At 43.2% G+C, this 20,878-nt stretch overlaps 1 protein-coding gene across 13 annotated transcripts in view; it reads right to left on the bottom strand.

The window, feature by feature from the left end:
- Positions 1-10,187: 10,187 nt before the first annotated feature.
- The window catches only part of DOCK10 (dedicator of cytokinesis 10), a 150,881-nt gene continuing 140,190 nt past the window's right edge, over positions 10,188-20,878 (bottom strand). For 11 of the 13 annotated variants that reach the window (XM_035544606.2, XM_050712487.1, XM_050712488.1 and 8 more), the window contains exons 51-56: positions 17,769-17,915; positions 17,082-17,292; positions 14,632-14,822; positions 13,868-13,968; positions 13,417-13,555; positions 10,188-10,910 (exon numbers count right to left, since the gene is read on the bottom strand). In XM_035544606.2, coding sequence (XP_035400499.1) covers positions 10,791-10,910; positions 13,417-13,555; positions 13,868-13,968; positions 14,632-14,822; positions 17,082-17,292; positions 17,769-17,915 — 909 coding nt within the window. In that variant the 3' untranslated portion in view covers positions 10,188-10,790. The remainder of the gene's footprint in view (positions 10,911-13,416; positions 13,556-13,867; positions 13,969-14,631; positions 14,823-17,081; positions 17,293-17,768; positions 17,916-20,878) is intronic. The other 2 variants (XM_050712494.1, XM_050712495.1) reach the window with 1 other exon arrangement.

Below are 20,878 nucleotides of genomic sequence, written 5' to 3'. Positions count from 1 at the left end.
GATGAGTTGGGATTTTGGGGTGATGGAGAAGCTGGTGAAGCACATTCCCCATGACCAGACGGCTTCGCACCTGCAACCGCGGAGTTGTAAGTTCCATACGGTCCAAAGCATGCATGAAACACCTTAAAGTCATGTAATATAAAGGATGGAGCTTCTCACAGCTGAGATACTTTTGGCAAGCTGTGCTTCACAGGATGTTGAACTGGGTGAAGCTTTATTCACCTTCAGCTACATCCAGACCTCGCCATTAAAAACAACTGAGACTCTAGACACTAAATGAGCTGTACGCATGCCTTATGTGGCCAGTCCTGCTGCTTGGGGCTCAGCTGAAGGCTCGAGGTTGCTGCTCTGCCCCAATGCATTTTCCTCTAAGCACCTGACTAGCAGTGTGAGCGCGGTGGGACATGTGGCACGGGCCTCACGCCCTCACTCACCTGAGCCCAGCATCAGTGCCCCGTGGGTGCTGCTCTGCCAGTCCAGGTCACACCTTGCTTTGAGCAAACTTCATCTGTAAATGCTCAGACATGCAGCAAGACAGGCCCTGCTGGTAATGGAAGGACTTTAAAGGGAAGGTTTTGCAGCACAAATTGAAAAGACCTCATGTCATGCACTCCCTGGGAGATCACTGCTGTTGGCCCCATTGTCCATGCCCACAGGCCACCCGAGAGGTACATACGTCCCTGTGGGGCCACCACTCCTTCCTGGGGCCAGTGTGGTCTCCTTTCAGAGCTGAGCCTCCACCGCAAAGGCAGCTGCAGGGGCTTTGGCTGGGAAGGACAAATCTGGGGGAGGTTTGTAAGGGTTACCCTTACAAAAGGCAGAGACACGGTTTTCCCTGCACAGCTGCTGCTTGGCACTGCAGTGGGCACAGCCATGGAGCACCAAGCCACCATCCCAGCTTGCCCACAGCTCACCAGACCATGCAAAGTGTCCAAAACACGTTGCCTCTGCAGAAAGGTGTTTTTCTGAGTGTACTGGGGCAGCGAGTCCCTAGCAGAAAGAAAACCACCCAGCAGGTTGGCAAGAGGAGGCCAAGGAGGTCATTAACGCATAAAACATCCTCACTTTTTGTAATCTAAATTAGCTAACTATGGCACAGAGTTACTTGGTTTGTCTGTTTAACAGGTATGTAACCTCCTAATGTCTATTTAACATTCTTCTTCTTTTGCCAGGACCATTCTCAGTCTGCTAAGCTGTGTGCCTGAGCCCCCCAACATGTACACACAGAAAATACCACATGAGCTGGTTGTAACCAGATTTCAGGCCTTTGGCCAGATTTGGCCAAGAATTATGACAAAAGATTAGTGATATGTGCTGCTTCGATTCTGAGTACTTGAGGTTTCTGAAAGGGGTCTGATTTCCAGCAGGGGATGCTCAATGCTTTCTAAAAACCAGGCTTAACCCAAACATGGGAAACGCTGATTTGCATGAGTCACATGCCAAAACCTCAGCTATGTTTTTGACCAGGGCTGGCAGCTAAGCACAGTTATAGAAACACTTCAAACTTTTCAGAGAGTGCTTCAGATTCTGCATGTGGCATTTCCATGCCTTGGGGGTCTCTCTGCCTTTAAATGGCCCCAGGTTGGTCTGCAGCAGTGAGAATTTGCTCTACGCCAGCTCTCTGCAAGCATAACATATGCTGTTGAGCACAAAACTGCTCCTTTTGCAAGAAAATCTATATGCATAGCCGCAGATGTTCATAACTAGGAGCATGAAATAAGTAGTCACTCTTAGATGCAGGGAGGTGGTTACTTGATTGTTACTCATGAAAGGCTTATGGTTTCTGAGCAGCTCAAAGCAGAAATCCATCCTAGCATTGGAATACTCATTATTTCTTAGTTTTCTTTCTTTCAAACATACCATATAAAATGCATGCAAGGACATTTGTATCTATCTTGCTTTAAGATATGATATCATATGCAACCTGCATATATACATCTAAAAATGCTTATGTGACTCTAGAAATGTAGGAAACACCACAAGGCATACAGCTCATGAAAACATACCGCAGGACCACAAATACTATGTGTAGTGCCATGAATTACCGTCAGGTTTTGGTAAAGATGAATGACTCCTAAATCTACAGAAGAGGTGTAAGACTATGAATGCAGACCACCACAAGCCTATCTGCAAAAGGAAGCATCCCCTGTCTGCATGGGCCACCTCACTCTCAAAGCTTTCTCCCTGCCTTGGAAATAACCCACATCCATGGGATCTGCTCACTCACAGCTGTTCTCTGATAAAACAGATGATTATTGCTAACTAGAACAGCTGGGGAGCATAGCTCAAAAAGAAAACAGAAAATGCATGTTCTATAAACCTGATAGGAAACTAATCGGACGAAAGGGAAATGTGCATTTCATTACTGCCAATATTGTAGTGTTCAGGGGCAGATGTTCCCTGCATGATGTGAAAATTTTACATTCTGAGAATTTGCAAAAAATACAACATCAACATGATGTCCAAGCATGTATGAACGTGTCCCATGGGGACTATGACTCCTGTCCTAGAGGACACTCATAACTCAGCCTCCGGTTTCCCTGTGGCTTACCCAGCAGTCCTTAACTTTGGGCATGTTTAAGTCAAATTTCATCCTCTCACAAGAGCAGTTTTCTGTTGTGCATTAGCACACCTGACAGTATGCAGCACACACACAGGGAAAAAAAATCCCAAACAAAATAATAAAAAAGTAAAAGGAGAACAATAATCCCACTCAGGGGCACCGCAGGCATGGCCATGGCAGGCCCTTTGGCAGCCCCTTGCTGCCAGGAGAGGCGCTGCGAAGGCTGCGCTTGCCCCACACCAAAGCCACCAGGAAGCTTTAGTGAGAACAGGAGGAGCAGGAAAGTTGTGTGGGGTTGGCTGGTTTGTGCCAGCAGCTCATGGTAAGACCGAGGGGACACAGAGAGGGTGAAGGCAACAGTCCTTCCCTGGTGACAGTGACAATTCTATATGGGCTTGCCTATTTGTTGCCTTTGGGATTAGTTTTACTCCTCTCAATGCAATTCTCTTATATAAGAAACACATTCTGGATTCTCCCCCCCCCCCCCCCCTCCCCCCCCCCTTGCTTGGATGATTTTCTCAAAATCCCCTCTCTCTGCTCTCACTCAATATTACACACGTCCTTTGATTTTAACTGCCTTGGTTCAAAGCTCACTTTATGGCTTTAATTTGCTTGTGAGTGCATAAAACTGATTCTTTTTCTGACAACCTAAATATTACCACAAAAAAAAAAATCCTTTGCATATGTACTAAACCTACTAGAAACTGGGAAATACATTAAAACTAATAGCAAATACTTTCAAAATATCCTTGGTTGGTCATCTGTCTTGAAAAGTCATCCCCCCCTATTTCTCTCAGAAATATTCCTTTGAGTAGTCCATCACTGGGTTTTAAAGCACTCAGCACCTTCCCACTGGGCTGGTGCTGTGCAGCCACGAACACAGCCGTGTCAAACTGAAAGCTGAGCCACAAAATGCTCACACATGACCATCCCGAACAGTGCGCATCATTGTCCTGCTTTGCATTTGGATGTTATCCAAAAAAATTAAAAAAAAATCCCCGTTCAGACCATTATATTGCCTCCCCAGTGAACGTTAAGATATAATTACCCTGTAAGGAATGATTCCTATTAAACATTTAATACATTTCCCTCTAATTGAAATTTAAGCCTTTGGTTGTGATTGGGTGTCACTAAAGATGTGATTAAACATAAAATATGTATAATGCTAAACTCCTATGGGGTGTCAGGAGAACTTCCACTAAGTCACAAACAAATAATTTCTTTTGTGCTCCATGAACTTTTCCACACTGCCGGAAATTGGGCCGGCACGTGGAGCTCTCTCCCCTCAGGTGGAAGGACATCACCACCACCACAGGGATCAGGACCTCCTCAAGCTTCACTCTGCCCCCACCTTTCCACCCTTGTGCCTGGCTCCCCAAAAGGCTTTACACTGCCCCCGGCTGCCCATCTGCCACCAGCCTGTCCCTTGGCTCCAGCAGCCTAAGCTTGGCGCCCATTTTTTGGGAATGGCAAAATCCCTGTGGTGCAGAACACCCATGGGGTGAGCAGAAGGGAGCACAGCCCTGCCTCCTCATGGCCTGCTCCTGGCACTGCTGGTTCCAAAGGATGCATAAGCAGAGTCCAGGCTTTCCACAAGCAATTGATTAAAAACTAGAGACTGGAATGACCGTGATGACAGACTGTCCTAACGCTTTGCCATCCAGGACATTATGCTCTACTGTGCTGCTCCCAGCTCCCTGAGGAAATACGAGCCCATAGGAAGGACCTCGGTGGAGCCCACAGCATGATGGCACTGTGCAAACGGGCTTACCCAGCCCCTCATGGGCAGGTACATCCCCCAGCCTGCCCACCAGGAACCCTGTGTGAAGCTCTCATTCATTTTGACAGCATGGCAAGAGGTGTCAGGAATGGATTTAATCTGCAAAGGTATAACTAGCATGCCTTGGTGAAAAGCATGTGCTTCCTACTCAGCCCTCAGAGAGGAGTACTTCAGACTGGTAACAGCATTGAGCTCCTGCAGCCCCAACAAGTTCAGATGGTTCAGAACTCCTAATTTAGAAAGATAAGACAAAATTTCCTTACCACACCATGTCCTTGGTGCACCCCGCATGGATGGCGGGCGGCTCTCAGAGGGCACAAAAAGCGCCCAGCCCTGCCACCCCAGCCCTGCCACCTCCTGCAGACAAGGGTGGCTTTGCCCCGGCAGCTGGGGAGGTCTCCTCCAGGCCACGACCACACCTGGGGCAGTCAGACCATGACCAGGCTAAGAGGTGTCCCAGTGCCCCAGGTGCCTGAGCCCCAGCGTGGGGCTGTGTCCCTGTTGAGCTGTCAGCAGCACGTGCTTAAGGCAGCCAGGAGATGGAGCTCCCCAGGCTCACGGCTCTGTGGGAGCTCACTGTCTCAGATCCATGTGAACGTGGTTTGGGGAGATGTTTATTCTACATTTGCACTGCTTAGACTGAGTTTACTGCTTGTCCAAGGTGCCATGCCCAGGGCAGAGGGCCTCATGTTGCCCACAAACTAAATGGCTTCAGTGGGCCCTGCCGTCCCCAGGGGCTGTGAAGAACACACACGGCCGTTCTCGTTTCTATCACAAAACATGAGAGAAAAGCAACTCTCAAAGGAGCAAGGCAGCCCCAGTGCTGGCCACACTGATGAGGTGATGCAGGGTAGGCCGCTGTGACCATATGCCAGAATGACACAGAGCTTCACGGCCTCCTCCCTCCAGAGCCACCAGGAAGCCCTTGGTCTGCTCAGGAGTTAAATTATGGGTATTTTTCTCTAATTACTATACTATGATATTTATTCATGACTCAAGCAGCAATTTATGATGCAAAGACATCACAGGAGAGCTGGAAAGGAGATTTGTGAAGGAGATTTGTGTGCTAAGATGGAAAGAGAACAGCTGACCTGGAGGTGGGCTCTGGAGTATCACAGCAGTCCTGCTCAAATGAGTTACACTGCATGAAAGAATCTAGTGCTTATTAACTCACCCAAGAAAAATAAAAATACATAAAGCTTGCTACAAAATGTGAAAAACAGATTGTTCACTGTTTATATTTCAGTGAAGTAAAAAAACAGGACTTCAGCACGTGACGCACTATATAAAACAGCACGAATCCCTGCCCCTACGAGCACAGCCCTCAGTGCCCTCCCAAATCATAATTCCTGCATCATCCTCAGGTGCTGGACATCCTGCTGTCTACAGCTGTGCTTCACCTCCCCATCCTCCAGCCAGCTCATGGCATCCAGTGGCTGAGTGGGAACTGCTTCACTGCCACCAGACCTGTTTCTCTCAAGGCCACATCAAGGATAGGCCAAGGATACCAGCCTGATGAGCACTTTTGTAGAAAGCATTGCTTGAAGGTGTTGGTGTTGCACAGCTTTTGACATGGTTGATAACTGCTATAAGCTGTACCCCCTAACTCTGCTTCATCTATTATTAAAGTGTCTGCTATTTATTAACTGGTTCCAAAGTTCACCCATGAATAGATCCTCACTATAACATGGCATTTTAAAAGGGTTATCTAGAGAAGCAAACTCCAGCCGGACTGCAACTGGTTCTCTGTGCTACCCTCTGCTGATACCTACCTGAGGCACTCTGGTTTGAGGCAGGTGCTGCCATTTCCTGCAAACCTTACCAGCACCCTGGGAGAAGCCATCACCTGGCTACGCTTCCAGACTACTTTTGTACACAGTGTAAAGAAAGCACCTGGCCTTAAAAATACATGTCCTCCTCAAATCTCAGTGCACAGCAGGAAACCATGAACATGCTCTTAGTTGTAAATGTGGAGAGAGAAACAATTTCTTACACAAAATTTGAAAACATGCTTGTAAATCAAGCAGAAGAACATTTCATCACTTCTGCAATATCAAAGTCATACTGCAGGGCAGAAAATGAGCAAGAATGTAATGAAAAAACTATCTAGTCATAATTAATTTATGGACGATTGGCTTCTGGCTTGATTACTCATTGTAAGCTATCACTCTTTCACAAGTCTGCTGCAAGCAGGTGTGACATGCCGATTTTTTCCCCCTCTCTCCTAAATGAAGCTATTTGTTGCTTTCCAGCATGATAGACTTGTCAAAGAGGCAAAGATCATCTGCCTGCCCCAGGCTCTGTAGAGGAGCCCACCACCACCAGCTGGCCTGCTCGTTCCTACCTCCTTGGCTCCCAGTGCAAACCGTCACACTCAGACTGGCAGGTGTACAAAAATGCAATATTCTTCTCCTGTTCTGCAGCTCTTCTGTGTTGTAACTTCTCTGCCTGCACTTAGAAATCTTCTAACGCAGAACTGGTTGACATAGATGTGTAATGGAGAAAGTGGTAGATTTTCACGCTTACACAGGTAATCTGAATGTGAAAGAGCTGAACATGCTGAGCGTCAGCACAGATATTAACCGTAGTCCTAAATCAAACACTTGTACATATGCATAATTTTCCCCTATTATTAATAACCTTGTTTATATCCTAAAAAACAGTCTGTTAAAGTTTCACCTGTGAAGTTAAACACCTGTGGAACTCCACACATTATCAAGAACTTAGATGAAAACTTGAAGAATTTTGGGCAGCCGCTTTCATTGTTCATCCTTAAGTTATTTCTTTACTTCTGCATAATTAACCCAATTCTGACTGGGCAAAGGTGGTGGTAAGAAGTGCTTCAGTCTTTTGTGACATTTGTGCTCACAAAACCAAGGCCCTGTCCAGCCTGCAGGAAAAATAAACCTACAAACATCAGCAGGTGGAAAGCACACCTGCTCTTGCACAAGCCTCCCTCCCTAAGCTGTTTTCTCTGTATTTTACCTGCCTGGAGCTGATTATTCATGCATGGTGTGGGGATGTGGGGTGAAACAAAGTGGCAAAAAGGTCTTTTTTTTTTTTTTTTAATTGTCCTAGTGTCTAAAACCAAATCCAGAGAATCACTTACAGAAGTGACTGAAAAATGAGCCCAGCTGTAACAATACAGCGTGAAATAATTTCTTACTGTTCAGTGAAGAAACCCCTAGCTCTAGGAATGGCTGAACATGTTTTTTTGCAGCCTTTGACAAGAAGTCTGAGGGGAGTTTTTTTTTTTTAATTGAAAAAAATGAAAAAACAAAAACAAATAAAACCAAAACCAAACAACAATCATTAAAAAAAAGTCCAGAAAGTTTGAAAAGCAGCAACCACATGAAAACAGACATTTCCTGCAGTCTGGCATGCAATTCATGTTAGGCACATGTTTAAAACACCGCTTAGTTCTGTTAGAGTTTCATAGCCCAGGGAGTGGGGTGGATGTCGGACTCAGCTCTGAAACGCCTGTCCTCCATAGTTTTGGTAGCTGAGTTTTGTGGCAGTGAAGGGCCAAGCTACATCTTGTAACAACCCTGCAGCCTCACATGCCTTCCTGCATTTCTGTTATTCTCTCTGCTAAGCGCTGGGACAATTCATGGTTTAATGCTTTGTTTTCTCCCCCTGTTGTGGTCCTGGTTCAAAGCTAATGTCTGCTAATTGCTTTCATGCAACTATACTGAAAGTGCTGGAACACAGCAGGAGAGCAAGAGCCATCTGGAACAACGGACCAGCTAAATCAAGCCTGAGCATCTCTAATACCAGCAATAAGGTAACTGCTAGAACAGGGGCTTGATTTTCAAATCTCCAGAGAAGGCTGAAAAGCTGTCTGCTTAAAAAGAAATGAAACAAACCCCACAGACTCCTTAGACTTAAAAATGAAACCCATTTTTGGTTCACGTTGCTGAGAAAACAATCCACAGATCTCCTCAGCTCTGTTCCAGAGCACAGCTGGGCTTCAGATCGGCCTAGTGCCAAGTTCGCCTTATTCCTCAAAGCAAACCATGCTTTTGCAATCCAGGTTATTTCCAAAGATGCCCAGCAGATTTAGTTGGTCAGTTCTTGTTAACGTTAATTAGAAATGGTCTGTGCCCAAATTGCCTTGGTGGCTTCTGAAGAACCCACTCATGGAACACAAACCAAATGCTCTGAAACTGAGAGCAGAGCTCTGAGGCCTGGCACACAGAGACCACCTCCTTTGTGCCGGGGATGCCTGCTGCCACCGCTGAGGGCTGCTTCCTCCCGTCCACACAACTGAGCACGTAACTTCATCAAATATTACTTATACAGTATGAAGCGAGTTAAAATGTGGGCCAGAAGTCATTCACTTCAGCAGACTACTGATTTCAAGCAGCGTGGTGACTGAAGAGAAGAGCTGGGCTCTTCGGGGCAAGGATGAGGAGGATGCCAGGCTCCCCATGCAGCTCAGTCCCCGTGAACACGCTGCATGGCACGGGTGAGAGGCTGGGCGATCACCCGGAGTCACACGGGCTGGCTCTGCCACTGCACCCAGAGAACAGAGGTCGAGTCCGTGCAGAGCACAGACGTATGACAGGATACAAATCGCTCACCTGTGTTCTCAAGTTTTAACTTGAAGGAGAAAAAATCCCCGTGAACATGCATAGAAATGCTTGTGGTAACAACCCAGATGGGAAGGAGCAAAGGAATGCTTAAACTCTTGTTAAATGCAAGTCATTCCTTCGTCACCCAGGATTATTCATGGGAACACTGGGCTAGTGACATTTCAGTCACAGCGGAGGGGATTTCCTCCTCCATGTACCAGCGACGGAGTGGGGCCCTGTCAGAGCTCGCTGACCCAGGGCTCAGTCCCACAGGACCCCCTCTGAGGGCTGCTGCCACCTCCAGGGGTGCAGGACCTTCTGCACAGAGCTCGGGTGATGGCAGGGTGCACATCCCCACAGCTCCCCTCCTGCCCCACTGGGACACAGCACCACATGGGATTCAGCTCTTACTGAAAATTTCTCCTGACAGATCCCAGATCTGCTGACAGTGAGACAGCAGAGAGTGCTGGTAAACAGGAAGCAGGCAGAGGCTGGAGGCATTGTTACCTTGCACATGTACACATACACACACTTGTGAATTTAGAGGCCACCTCTTGCTCTTTCCTATCATGCCAGGCTACAACATGACTCAAGATGCACCAGCTGTGAACTGAGGGTGCCAGGGGAAGAGAGAGAGATGGGGAAAGGAGACAGGAGGGCAGAGCGAGGCAACAACAAAATCCTCATGGCATGCCCGCATAGCAAGATGTAGCTCTGGTCTCTGACCTGAATGAACGCTCATGAACCTGTGCAGGCTTCTGAGGGAATCACCAGGGTTTCATCAAGGAAGAAAGAGAGGGATAGAAGAGAGGGGTCCTAACACACATAAACAAAGAGCAGGGACCCCTAAAAGCAAGAACTTTTCTATGAGCAAAGGAATGAACATGAAGGAGTGTGGGAGAACTGAGGTTAAAAGAAACTCAGTAAGAGACCAGACCAGCTCCACCGCATCCCAGCATGATGCAGAAACCAAACGAAACGTCTCGCTAGAGGCACACAGTTTCCCAACAGGCCCTGGGCAAAATCTGGGACTAGAAACTTCAAAGGAAGAGCAGAGCTTCCTTGGTCTCAAGCAGGAGGACCATATCAACTCCTGTTTCTCAGGGTGGCCTCAGACTAAGGCCATGGTTACAATCTGAAGCCATGTTCTGTACGTGGTCATAAATGTCCCTCATCTGCAACCGTAACACAACAGACCGATGGGATGCAAGGGACATCCTGATCTCCACACCTCTGGAAATCGCTGACATGGGAATGAACCAACACACAGGCCTTCAAAGAGAAGATTTTATGGACGCTTTTATACACATACACAAATATTTTAATATAATGGTAACTGAAATGTTATCCATATTCTTAGTACTGTCATAATTAACTAAAAAGTTTTTTTTAAATTTTGTAAAAATGACATATTTTACACATCTTCTATTTACAATTGCAATATACTTAAATGTTATAAAACATCCACTCTGACTTTTAAAATATATGTATACTAGGACTTGGTATTAGATATATTATAATTTATAACAAACTTAGGGCTTGCCGTGTAGCTATCTGTTCAATGGAAACCTTGTAATCAGCCTGACTTAATAAAGACTGCTCAAAACCAAAAATCGACAACAACAAAAAGACAGGGAATGTGCAAATTTGGGGGCAGGCAAAAATAAAAATAATAAAAAAAAATCAAGCTTGCAGTTTTAAAAAATATCACTGTGAAGACTTCCAATAAATTAAAATCGTAACCCACAAATCCTTTTCCTGGTATTGTCCGTGGTCAAATTATTTTTCAGTACTATTAAACTAAAAGGAAAACAAGACAAAACGACAACAAAAAAACAGGTCTTTCCAAGGCTGCACGTTCCCCATGCCTCAGTCAAGCATCAGGATTTGATGGAGTGGTTGCTGCTGGCACAGACGAGCTGGTTCTATTGATGACTCGTGAATATGTGCGCTCCATTCCTTGCTGTTTTGCTGAATCCTCCTTGTATGCAATCTTTTCATATAAAAAAAGAAAGAAAGAAAGAAGGAAAATATGCAACAGTTAGAGAGATCTGTATATCTCAGTTTCTGCAGTGCTTATTGTCTAACCAGTGATTTCCCACCTTTGGTTTATTACACAGTGATGCTAAGGATCTGGCAGAGGGAGAGGATCTCTGCTGGGGGCCCAGCAGTGACCAGAGGCTGTAGTGAGAGGGAGGATGTCCTCTGAGCTGGGGGTGAACTGTATGCCATTTGTCCCTGGCCACTCGTGCTATTACTTTGTCACGCAGCTCCTGGCACATCTTTTTTTTTTTTTTTTTGCATCAGGAGGGAGGCTCCTGTTGAGTTGCTCCACTGACCTCCCCAAGTTCATGACTAGGATGCTAACAACACACGTCCCAACACTGGCACGCTGGGCATGGATGATGCAGTGCACACACACAGCTTTTAAAAAAAATTTTTTTTTTAAACTCCCCGAGCAAGGGAGTCATTAGACATGAAACTAAATGAACATAGCATGTAGAGAAACCTGCAAGTGAGCAAGCACATGACATTAAATGAAAAAATAGATTTAAGAAAAATGAACATACCACTTTTGGCTATAGTATTGAGGGAAATGTTAGACAGGGAAGAAGAGAAGCTGTATAAGCAAGGACCATGACAGAGCTGTCAGAAAAGAAAAACAAAAACAAAACGAGAAAAACACATGGTGATGAAAGAGTCACTATCAGTAGGTGAGCAAACAAAACCTTCTTGATTATGACAATGGCAAAGATGGCAAATCTTGTTGTTGTGGAGAACAAAGTACAGTTACAATAGTGCCTCAAGCCTTCCAACTGCAAAATAAATATTTCAGCTACAATTTACAGTGTGTGATTTATCTGAGGCAATGCTCTGCTCAGAAGAGGAAGCTCATGCATTCCTTGCAAGAGGACTAGATTCTTCCCAAAAAGCCACACTGCTTAGAAAACTGTGCTGTCATTTGTAAGCACCCACAGGGCAAAAAGTGGGAAACGAGTTTTCAGCATGGATTTCCAAAGTCTGCTGACTTCGGTTAAGCAGATGTCAGTTTTGACTTTTGCTGGATGAACTCAGTGTTATACATATTAACATAGTTATGTACAGGTAATTTTGTATTATTTAGTCTCTTCACTTACATGAAGAAAACTCAGAGCTCATTGATACAGATATAAATACAGGTGTGAATATTTAATAGGACTCGCTGAATATTTAATGCATGCTCAAACTCATGGGCTGCTCATGACTAATTTAAGTTGACCATTCATTTTCCATTTTTGTGGGGAACACGAGGAATATGTCTTCTGTACATTGAGTAGATAGCCAAAGTAACTTCCACAGGGGAGGTATGAACAGTGTGTAACAAATGATACCCTCAGTATAACAAAGAGATAAATATTATTTACTATAAAATTACTGGAATGCTTGAGTTTCACAAATCTTTATGCACTGAAACAGGAAGAGAGCACAACTCACAAATGAGCAACCACTGAGCTTGACTCCCAACTGGCAGGCACCAAGGCCTCAAAGCAATTATAAAGGCTTATACCCTTTATACCCTGTGAAAAACTAGATTCATTCCACAGTAAGATTAACAATGGGACAAAAATTCTCATAAATCATTATTCTCATCACACGTGAAGATGAATAATATAGCATGGTCCAATGGGGTAGAATCAGGCAGTTCCATGAGATGCCATCACTGATACCACTGGTTAACGCTAATCTGTGCTATAGGCAACTGGAAATACAGTGCAGCTACTAGGGAATAAATATTTCTTGGGCACAATCTAAAGTGGCCTACTCATAACCATGAAGAGAAGCAATTGATCATACTTTAATTTGCACTTACTGTGCAGAATAATTCAATTATTATTTCCATTAAAACAGAAAACATAGTAAAAATTATCTGCATAGACAAAGCAATTGAATAGTTGCCAGCGTGAACTTCAGTATTTCGGGATGCACTGCATTTAATTAATGCATGCTTATCTTTCTAAAGCTGCTAACAGTTGAAATGGAATTTTAACATGGCATGTATTTTGACAGTGCACTTAAAAATAAGTCATTCTTGCTCTGAAAGTTGAATACAAACAGAAACTATATAGATATAGTTATAAGCTCCAGTTATAAGCTAGGTCTTACAAACAATTTAGTGCCTTAATTAAATATATCACAACTATAGGATAAAGCATGCAAGCATAAAACACTAGTTTAACTGATTATCTTTCTATGCCTCTAGACCTCAGTCTGCAGTCTCATGAACGCTCTACTTTTCACTATCTAGCAAGATAGGCAGAAGACAAAATTTTTGTCAGAAAAGTAGATTAATTTTATATAATGCAGATGAATTTGAAAAGGATTGGAACTACGTGTTCTGAGTGACTGTTGCACTGCCAGATTTTACTTCTAGTATTTTGCTTTAGAGCTTCATTTTTCACTAGAAGAAACAGTCAGCTACCCTCATTCAGCCCCAGCCACCAGTAAATAGATGATCTAACCTGTTCATTCATAACTGCAGAGAGTTCGCTGAGCATATCCTTATAATGAGACTTCATTTCTCCCTGATATTCAAATTGGTCCTCCTTAATAAGGCGTTCGTTGACATCAAGAGCGTGCCCACATGCATCTGCAAATTGCCTACAAGCACAAAACCACAAAGAAAAAGCATACAAATATTGCAGTAATGAAAAAAAATGCATACACACAACTATACCTCTTGCTCTCCTTGCAAATTATACCTTGTTAGAAATGAATTTCAGAAATCATCCTCAGATGAAGAGGAACGCTGGCTAATGGGATAGCCCAAAACTTCAGTAAATGCCTTCTTGAGAATGACGTGTAAGATAGAGTAAATGCAGATGTAAATCAGTGTGCTTCAAGTCAGCCTAATTTTGTGTCACACTACTCCTTACTCATACTATGCAGAGGGTGGCAAGCCTAAATGTTTACCTGAAGATTTCCTTCAGAAGCTTAACTTGGTTATCAGGATATCTCTTCGCATTTGTTTCTTCCAGAAAAGCTCGAGCATAGGCCATTGGTCCAGCATTTACCTGGGGAAGAAATACACAGCTTAGGTGTAGAGAGCAGGTAGATTACTGTCCTCTCTTCTTTCACCCTAAGGCTTGGGGACTAGCTTCAGGCAAAGCTGTCCTGAAGAATATCAGAATCACTTCTCTTGCCATTTGGATGAAACCTGAAGAGTTTTACTGAGAAAAAGGGAGCTAGTCAGTTTTGCACAAAGCACAGATCTCTGCTGGCCTTTGAAGGTGCTCAGCTTGTTAGCCATCTAGAAAACCATACATTTGAAGAAATTTCAACTAGAGCCCCAGGAATACATGCACCTCTCACCAACACCAACTTTTCTAACAGGAAACGACAAAACTAATCCAAAAAAACCTCCCTTTAAAGTATCTGCATGCTTGACTGTGTGACAAGTTTTATTCTCAAGTGACACAATAGTCTTTTTAGAAAGGTCTTAACATTTTTTTAGAGAAGATTTGACAGAAGTAGTTATGTTTGCACATAAATCTAATGCTCATCAACATCAGTGGAAAGCTTTCCACTGCCGTATGTTTTTTGAGCAGGTTCCAACAGCGCTGGAAAACAAGATACAACCAGAAATATGAAATTGACAAAACAGGTCAGAAAGGACGAAAAACAGAATAAAGATTTAGGTAGATGCATTGAAGAGAAAAAAGGCAAATTTTCATTACCTTGACACTGACACTTCCTTGGAGTTTGAGCTGCAGTCTGATCATGTCCACTTCTTCCATTGTGCAAAGCTGATTGAGCTCTGAGACCTTTTTGGACATCTCATCAATCGCTACTTCGATAGGGTTCAACTCTGTGCTTGTTTGGCTTATGACTTGAATACGCTTCTTCACGTAGGGAAACAAGTGACTGGCTACTCGAAAGCAAGAAATGTATTAGCATCAAACGTATTACTCACCCAACAACAAGACAGTATTTAAGAAAACAAAACAAGTCAGTCAAAGGTTTAGATTGTGTTAACTTTGACAATGTCAATCTCTTTATCAATGTCTACAAACTGAGTTTTAATCATCAAATGAGCAATAGAATTCAGCAGGTCCAACCTGTTTTTTTTTTTTTTTTTTTTTTATAGACCTGGTACATTTGAAAAAAGCGTTTCCTTTTGAAATCATCACTGTTTGCTGCTGAGCTCTGTCAGATCCACGTGGTTCTCACCACTCAGATTCCAAAAGCTATCAATCATTCTTCTGAATCAAAGCACCAAACAATAAGCCCGTAATGAACTTCAAACACCTCAAGACATCCCATCAAACAAGTTTCAGCTGAATCAAGTACCACTCACCCACAGATGAACACATTATTGAAGCACCATCCTTAAAAAAGCAAGGAGTTAATTCTAGTATTCAACCTAAATACTACTTATGGGAGCTGGTAGAGGAACCATTCATCAATAAACCCATTCCTTCCAGTGAAGCTGTTTTCACAGATCCGAAGGAGTTTGGCAGTGATACAGTATGGTACATTGTCTAATATGAACTGTTTAATAATCTTTTCCTGACTGTCCTGCACACTTTGGAAGACCTCTCAAACTCCGTATATGCCCTCCTCCAGCAAGCACATGCTGCCAGGCAGCTCAGACCTAAAGGAACTCCATCATACAGGGTGGCTGTCTCCACGGACAGCAGGAAACCAAGGACTTCCAAAGCTAGAAGCACAAGTAACAACCAGGAACAGTAGAGAGCCAGCGATCCACAGACTGCAGCCAGACCACACTCATCCTCTGCGCGATGCAGGCAGCAGGGCTTTGGAGCAGGGTGCCTAGCAGGTACTGTTCCAGCCACCCAGTACCTCTGGCCAAGCACAAAAAACTGCCATTAGTCTTCCAGCTCTACCAGTAAGCCTTGTTTTCTTCTCAAACTAAAAGCATTTCTGCTTGCATAGGAAGCAAGTGAAAGTATTTGACTTTATCCAAAGGAAAAGAAGGTTTCCTTTACAGAAAAGCACTGAGCTGAGGGAGGTGCCAAAGGGAAAGCAGGGGAGAAGAGAAGGTCAAATTCCCACCTAACGCCAAAGATGGAGCCAGGCTAAGAACACTGGGAGCTGATGACATTGTGTAATAACCTAAGGGAATTATTTTGCTGGACAAACAACCCTCTCTGTTTTTGCCAGATGTACCGTAACAGCTGCACTTTCAAGTCAGAGAAGCTACCTGCTTCAGTACATACCTCAAAACACCAAGTGCTGCTCAAGCACTTAACCCCCCCCCCCCAAAGCTACTCATCCTTTCTTCTTCTTACAAGCAAAGCTGTGTCATGTAACAAGATGCCCCCAGACATCAGTGCCTCTTCTCTGACTTGCCAGAACAAAACTTTTAGGCAACTACGCCTATACCATAAGCAGCTTTCTTCACTTTGCCCTTTGGGGGAAGCACATGCACTGAAGTCAGTGGGGAACTGGATTTTATCACTCAGGAGCCTTTGCTGTGAACATCAGCCTCCCTGCTCGCTGCTGTTCATGAGAACAATGCTTCTGTCTCAGACAGTTTCTCATACTCCCAGCCAAAATTCAGACAGGTCAAGTTTCAGTAGTAGTTTCACAGAGATTTCAATCATGATAAGGAACTGAATGTTTTCTGTTTAACATGACTCACTAAGAACAGACATATCCAGTATTCCCTACATTCCTGTCTTAAAACAGTGACTGCATCCACTGAGCTAAAAAGCTTACCTCTCACTTTTAAACATACTGTATAATGCATCTTACTCCCATTTTGAACAAAAATCTTATCTGCAAAGATTTACTCAGCAGAACAGGCACCCTACATTGCTTTTCCTTTGACTTGTTTATTATCAAAACAACAACGTGTCCGAGTGCTAAGCTGCCTCCAGCAGAACCACTCCCAAATTCCATCACTGTAAGATGCTAATAATTAGGTAAAATAAGACAGCTGATGACTCCATGAATGAAAATAACCTTACATAGGATGGTCCTCAGGACTGTAAGGAAGAACATGCTTTGCAAATGGACACACTGAAAAAGATTATTTATCATTCTGTATAAGATGCTGTGCCCACTGTCTGCAGAAAACCTGGCATGTGAAACCCGCTGTGGGGCTTGACTGTCAAAGGCAGGGTTGGGAGGGGCAAAGCAGCAGCAGCAGCAGCAGACGTACTTGTCAGGATTGTGCGCCTCTTGCACTGCTCTTCCACGCCTCCGTGCTTTTTTCCTGAGAGTGTGAAAGGCGTTTCAAACACAAAGCGGTTGATGTTGTGATGCATTTCGAAGTCGGTCTTTCGATCTTCAGCTTCTTTCTCATCAAAAAAAGGTGTGACATACGTGACCTGAATATAGGCATATTTTGGATCCAGGTCTTTGGGGTTGACCTGTGTAACAGAGTGGCAAACATAATAAAATTCATTTAAGTGTGACAAACTGCCAAGGTATCCATTATGTTTCTGATGCTTTTATCTATCATGGCAATACAGATGAAAAAGCGAGACTTCCAAATGCAATCTTCAGACCACAAATTAATACAAACATTTCAAAACTAAGAGGCCTGTTAGAACAGTGGGCTTTTTGAACATAGCCAAAGGCAAAAGTGAATGAAAGATAAATGACAGAGAAAACGACCTGCTTCTGCATTACAGTAAATATCTGAGTGCCCTCTGCATGCACATGCAGGCATATGCTTGCTCTCTTCCTACTGACTGTGTTGCACTGCAACCAGCGCACAGGTTAGGGTCTTTTTTTGGTTACAAAACTAAGTCACACACAGTTCACATTTGTTCAAAATACTGCTCACAAAACATGAACTGTGCACTCGCTTTCCCCCCATGTACAGGAATCACATCTTTCTTACCTTGTTGGAATCCTGGATGATCTTCACGTTATCTATTCCAAATTTGTCTGCATACAGTTTGAGCAGCCTCTGAGAGATCTCAGACAAGCCAGTTAATTTGGGTTCTTTATAGATATATTCTTTTCCTTCCTCTTCTTCAAAAAAACCCTGTTTGGAAAGAAATGGAAGGATATAGTGAACACAACAGGCAAGGCAAAGCCTAAATGGGGTGCTTACACCAGGCATCAAGGCTGTCCGTATGGAGCCTCCAGTATGCCATTTCCAGCACCTAAGATAAAGGCTTGCCTCTCTCCATCCTTGCAGACACATACCTAGATGTCTGCATGTATACTGGTTTGGTGTCTCCTAAGTTACCCAGGAAATAACTCATACCCATCTATTCCTGTAGGAGATCTAGTTGTTTAAACAGTGACAGTGCGTCCTCTAGAATGCTGATGTGTGTTGTACAACAAAAGAAAAAACAACTAATGAAATAAAAACCTGGACATTTCACATTGTTTAGATGTGAATCATTTAGTTAAATTACCTATTTCTGAAGCACTATGCTATCAGACCATGAGCACAACAGCTCGGGGCACACACAACTTGTTGCCTGCAGGCACAGCCCTCTGGCAGCCCCATGCCGATGGGCAGCGCTGTGGCACGGAGAGCTCCTGTCAACTGACCTGCGTCTGCTCAGGGCTGCTGGAGAAAACTCTGGTGGCATCCTGAATGGCCATATGGAATTGCAGCATTTACAGATGCATTAGTAAATGATTTACATTTGAAAAGAAAAAAAAGAAAAAAAAGAAAAAAAAGAAAAAAAAGAAAAAAAAGAAAAAAAAGAAAAAAAGAAAAAAAGAAAAAAAGAAAAAAAGAAAAAAAGAAAAAAAGAAAAAAAGAAAAAAGAAAAAAGAAAAAAGAAAAAAGAAAAAAGAAAAAAGAAAAAAAAGAAAAAAGAAAAAAGAAAAAAAAGAAAAAAGAAAAAAAGAAAAAAAGAAAAAAGAAAAAAAGAAAAAAGAAAAAAAGAAAAAAGAAAAAAGAAAAAAAGAAAAAAGAAAAAAGAAAAAAGAAAAAAGAAAAAAGAAAAAAAGAAAAAAGAAAAAAAAGTCACGCAGACTATGTTCCTTTGCCAAAAAGCTTGGTTTTGTTAGGGTCATTTACTTATTGCACTGGGTACATGCGGCAGAGCTTTAATGAAAGGCTCTGCTGAAGAACTGAACAAGAACCTGGCAGACTTCAGAAGAAATGCTGAAAAATAACAGCATCGCATCCCACACAGGTGAGACACTCAGCTGCTACAAGATGAACAAGCACATCACACACTAGGGGAGCAGCTCTCCCAGCTGAGCAGAAAGCAGCAGCTGACCCATTAAGAAGGACTGGATTTATCCCAACACCATGGGCAGCACCAGCCCTCCTTCTAAGTTTTCATATGCCACTGATGAAATTTGGCAGTGTTAAATACTGCAGCTGTCCCCAGACACTCCTCCTTTCACCTTAATGCAAAGTGACCCAGAGGAAGATTCCTGAAGCTGCAGGGATAGAGAAGAAAAGAAAGACAGCATTAATGATGCCAGACCCGAGGCCCTTTAAACTTAACGTGATGTAGCTTGGACAGGTAATTCTACGACATGCCTTAGCAAATTGTGATCTGTTGAAAACCAGAGGAGCACAAGTGAATGAAGTCAGGGGATCTGCCAAAATCTGCTGCAGGTATTCATCCGAAAAAAAAACCCAGCCCTTTCATGTTGAAGTGTATTCCAAACATTGGTTGCTAAAATTATAGACCAGGCAAGTGTTTAAAAAGATATACAGAATTATGACAAATCAGCTAGAAATTCTGATGTTTGTTTAGGAACAAAACCCTGAGCTTTGTTTTAGCAGGGCTTGACAAATATGTGCATCTGTGACTTCTCCTTCAGTCAGGACAAGGGGAAAGAAAACCATCTTTGTTAATTTGGCAAGTGCCAAGAGCACTGTGGGCATTACCAAAAACAAGTGACTAATAGCAGCACCAGCAGCTTGTCTGATAGCATCTTAATTAGTCTCACCGTGACCTTCTAACATTGTGCCATTCTTAACAATATTATCAATTAAACTCTATAGGCTTGTGAAGACCCACACAGGTAATTAGAGAACAAATCTAGAGCTCAAAAGCTGACACCCTAAAAACATTTACTGAGCTAGGCAGGCAACTGACTTTTTATTGATTTCACTGAGAAAATCTGCAGGATCATAACCTGGTTTCTGATCTTGTTTCCCTTGAAGAAAGACCACTATGTGAAAATAGCTGAAAAAGTGATTACTTTCATGCAACCATATTCAAACACACTGCTCAGGATTGCTTCTGTCAAAAACCGTCTGTTTTCTGTTACCATTCGATGCTTTTAACAAACAACAACAAAGCAAACACCAAAACAACAGCAAAAACTGTTTTCCAAATTAATCACAGAGCAAGCTAAAATATAGCTTATCTTCTTATCCTAGATGCTGTTTCTGTGTATGTTTGCACGTTGCAAGACAATGTTTATATGCAAACGCCAAATCTCTGTGCTGATGCTGCATACATAGCACACTAGGATGACATCTGTGTTAATGGCTTTGCTTGGGAAGAAAAAAAAAAAAGCAACGCTCCCCCCAAATAAACAACTAACAGATTTAGTCTTGTCTCTAATGCAGGGGATATCATTTAAGTACATATTCCCTGCAGTATTTCAGCTGACAAGTGACAAGCAGAAGTTAATTGTGAGCTATAAATACTCGTGTCTGCCATATGCTATATGTCTGGCAAAGACTATTGAAAGCAAGATTAAATACTTTTTAGGAGCCAAATATCCTCCAATTCAAGGATTTTGAAATATTAAGCAGCCAGGGTCACGTTATCAATGCATATCCCTAGACTATTTTCACACTAGCTGTTTTTGCGCTGTAAGAACAATCCAGCCTTACAGATGAAAGTCATTACGTGGAGCAGCTGAATGTAACGGAAGGGAGAACAACTTCATGGACGGTAGGTTATTGGTTTCTACCGAGCTCTGATGTGCCGAGAGTCAAGCTGTGACCCAAGACTGTCAGCGTGGGAGCGCTGGAAGGGCCCTTCTTCCTCCTTGTATGGCCGCAGGTGCAGC

This window comes from Cygnus atratus, chromosome 9, assembly GCF_013377495.2.
Source record: "Cygnus atratus isolate AKBS03 ecotype Queensland, Australia chromosome 9, CAtr_DNAZoo_HiC_assembly, whole genome shotgun sequence".
NCBI classification, from domain to species: Eukaryota; Metazoa; Chordata; class Aves; order Anseriformes; family Anatidae; genus Cygnus; species Cygnus atratus.
This window is presented reverse-complemented; position numbering and strand designations above follow the sequence as displayed.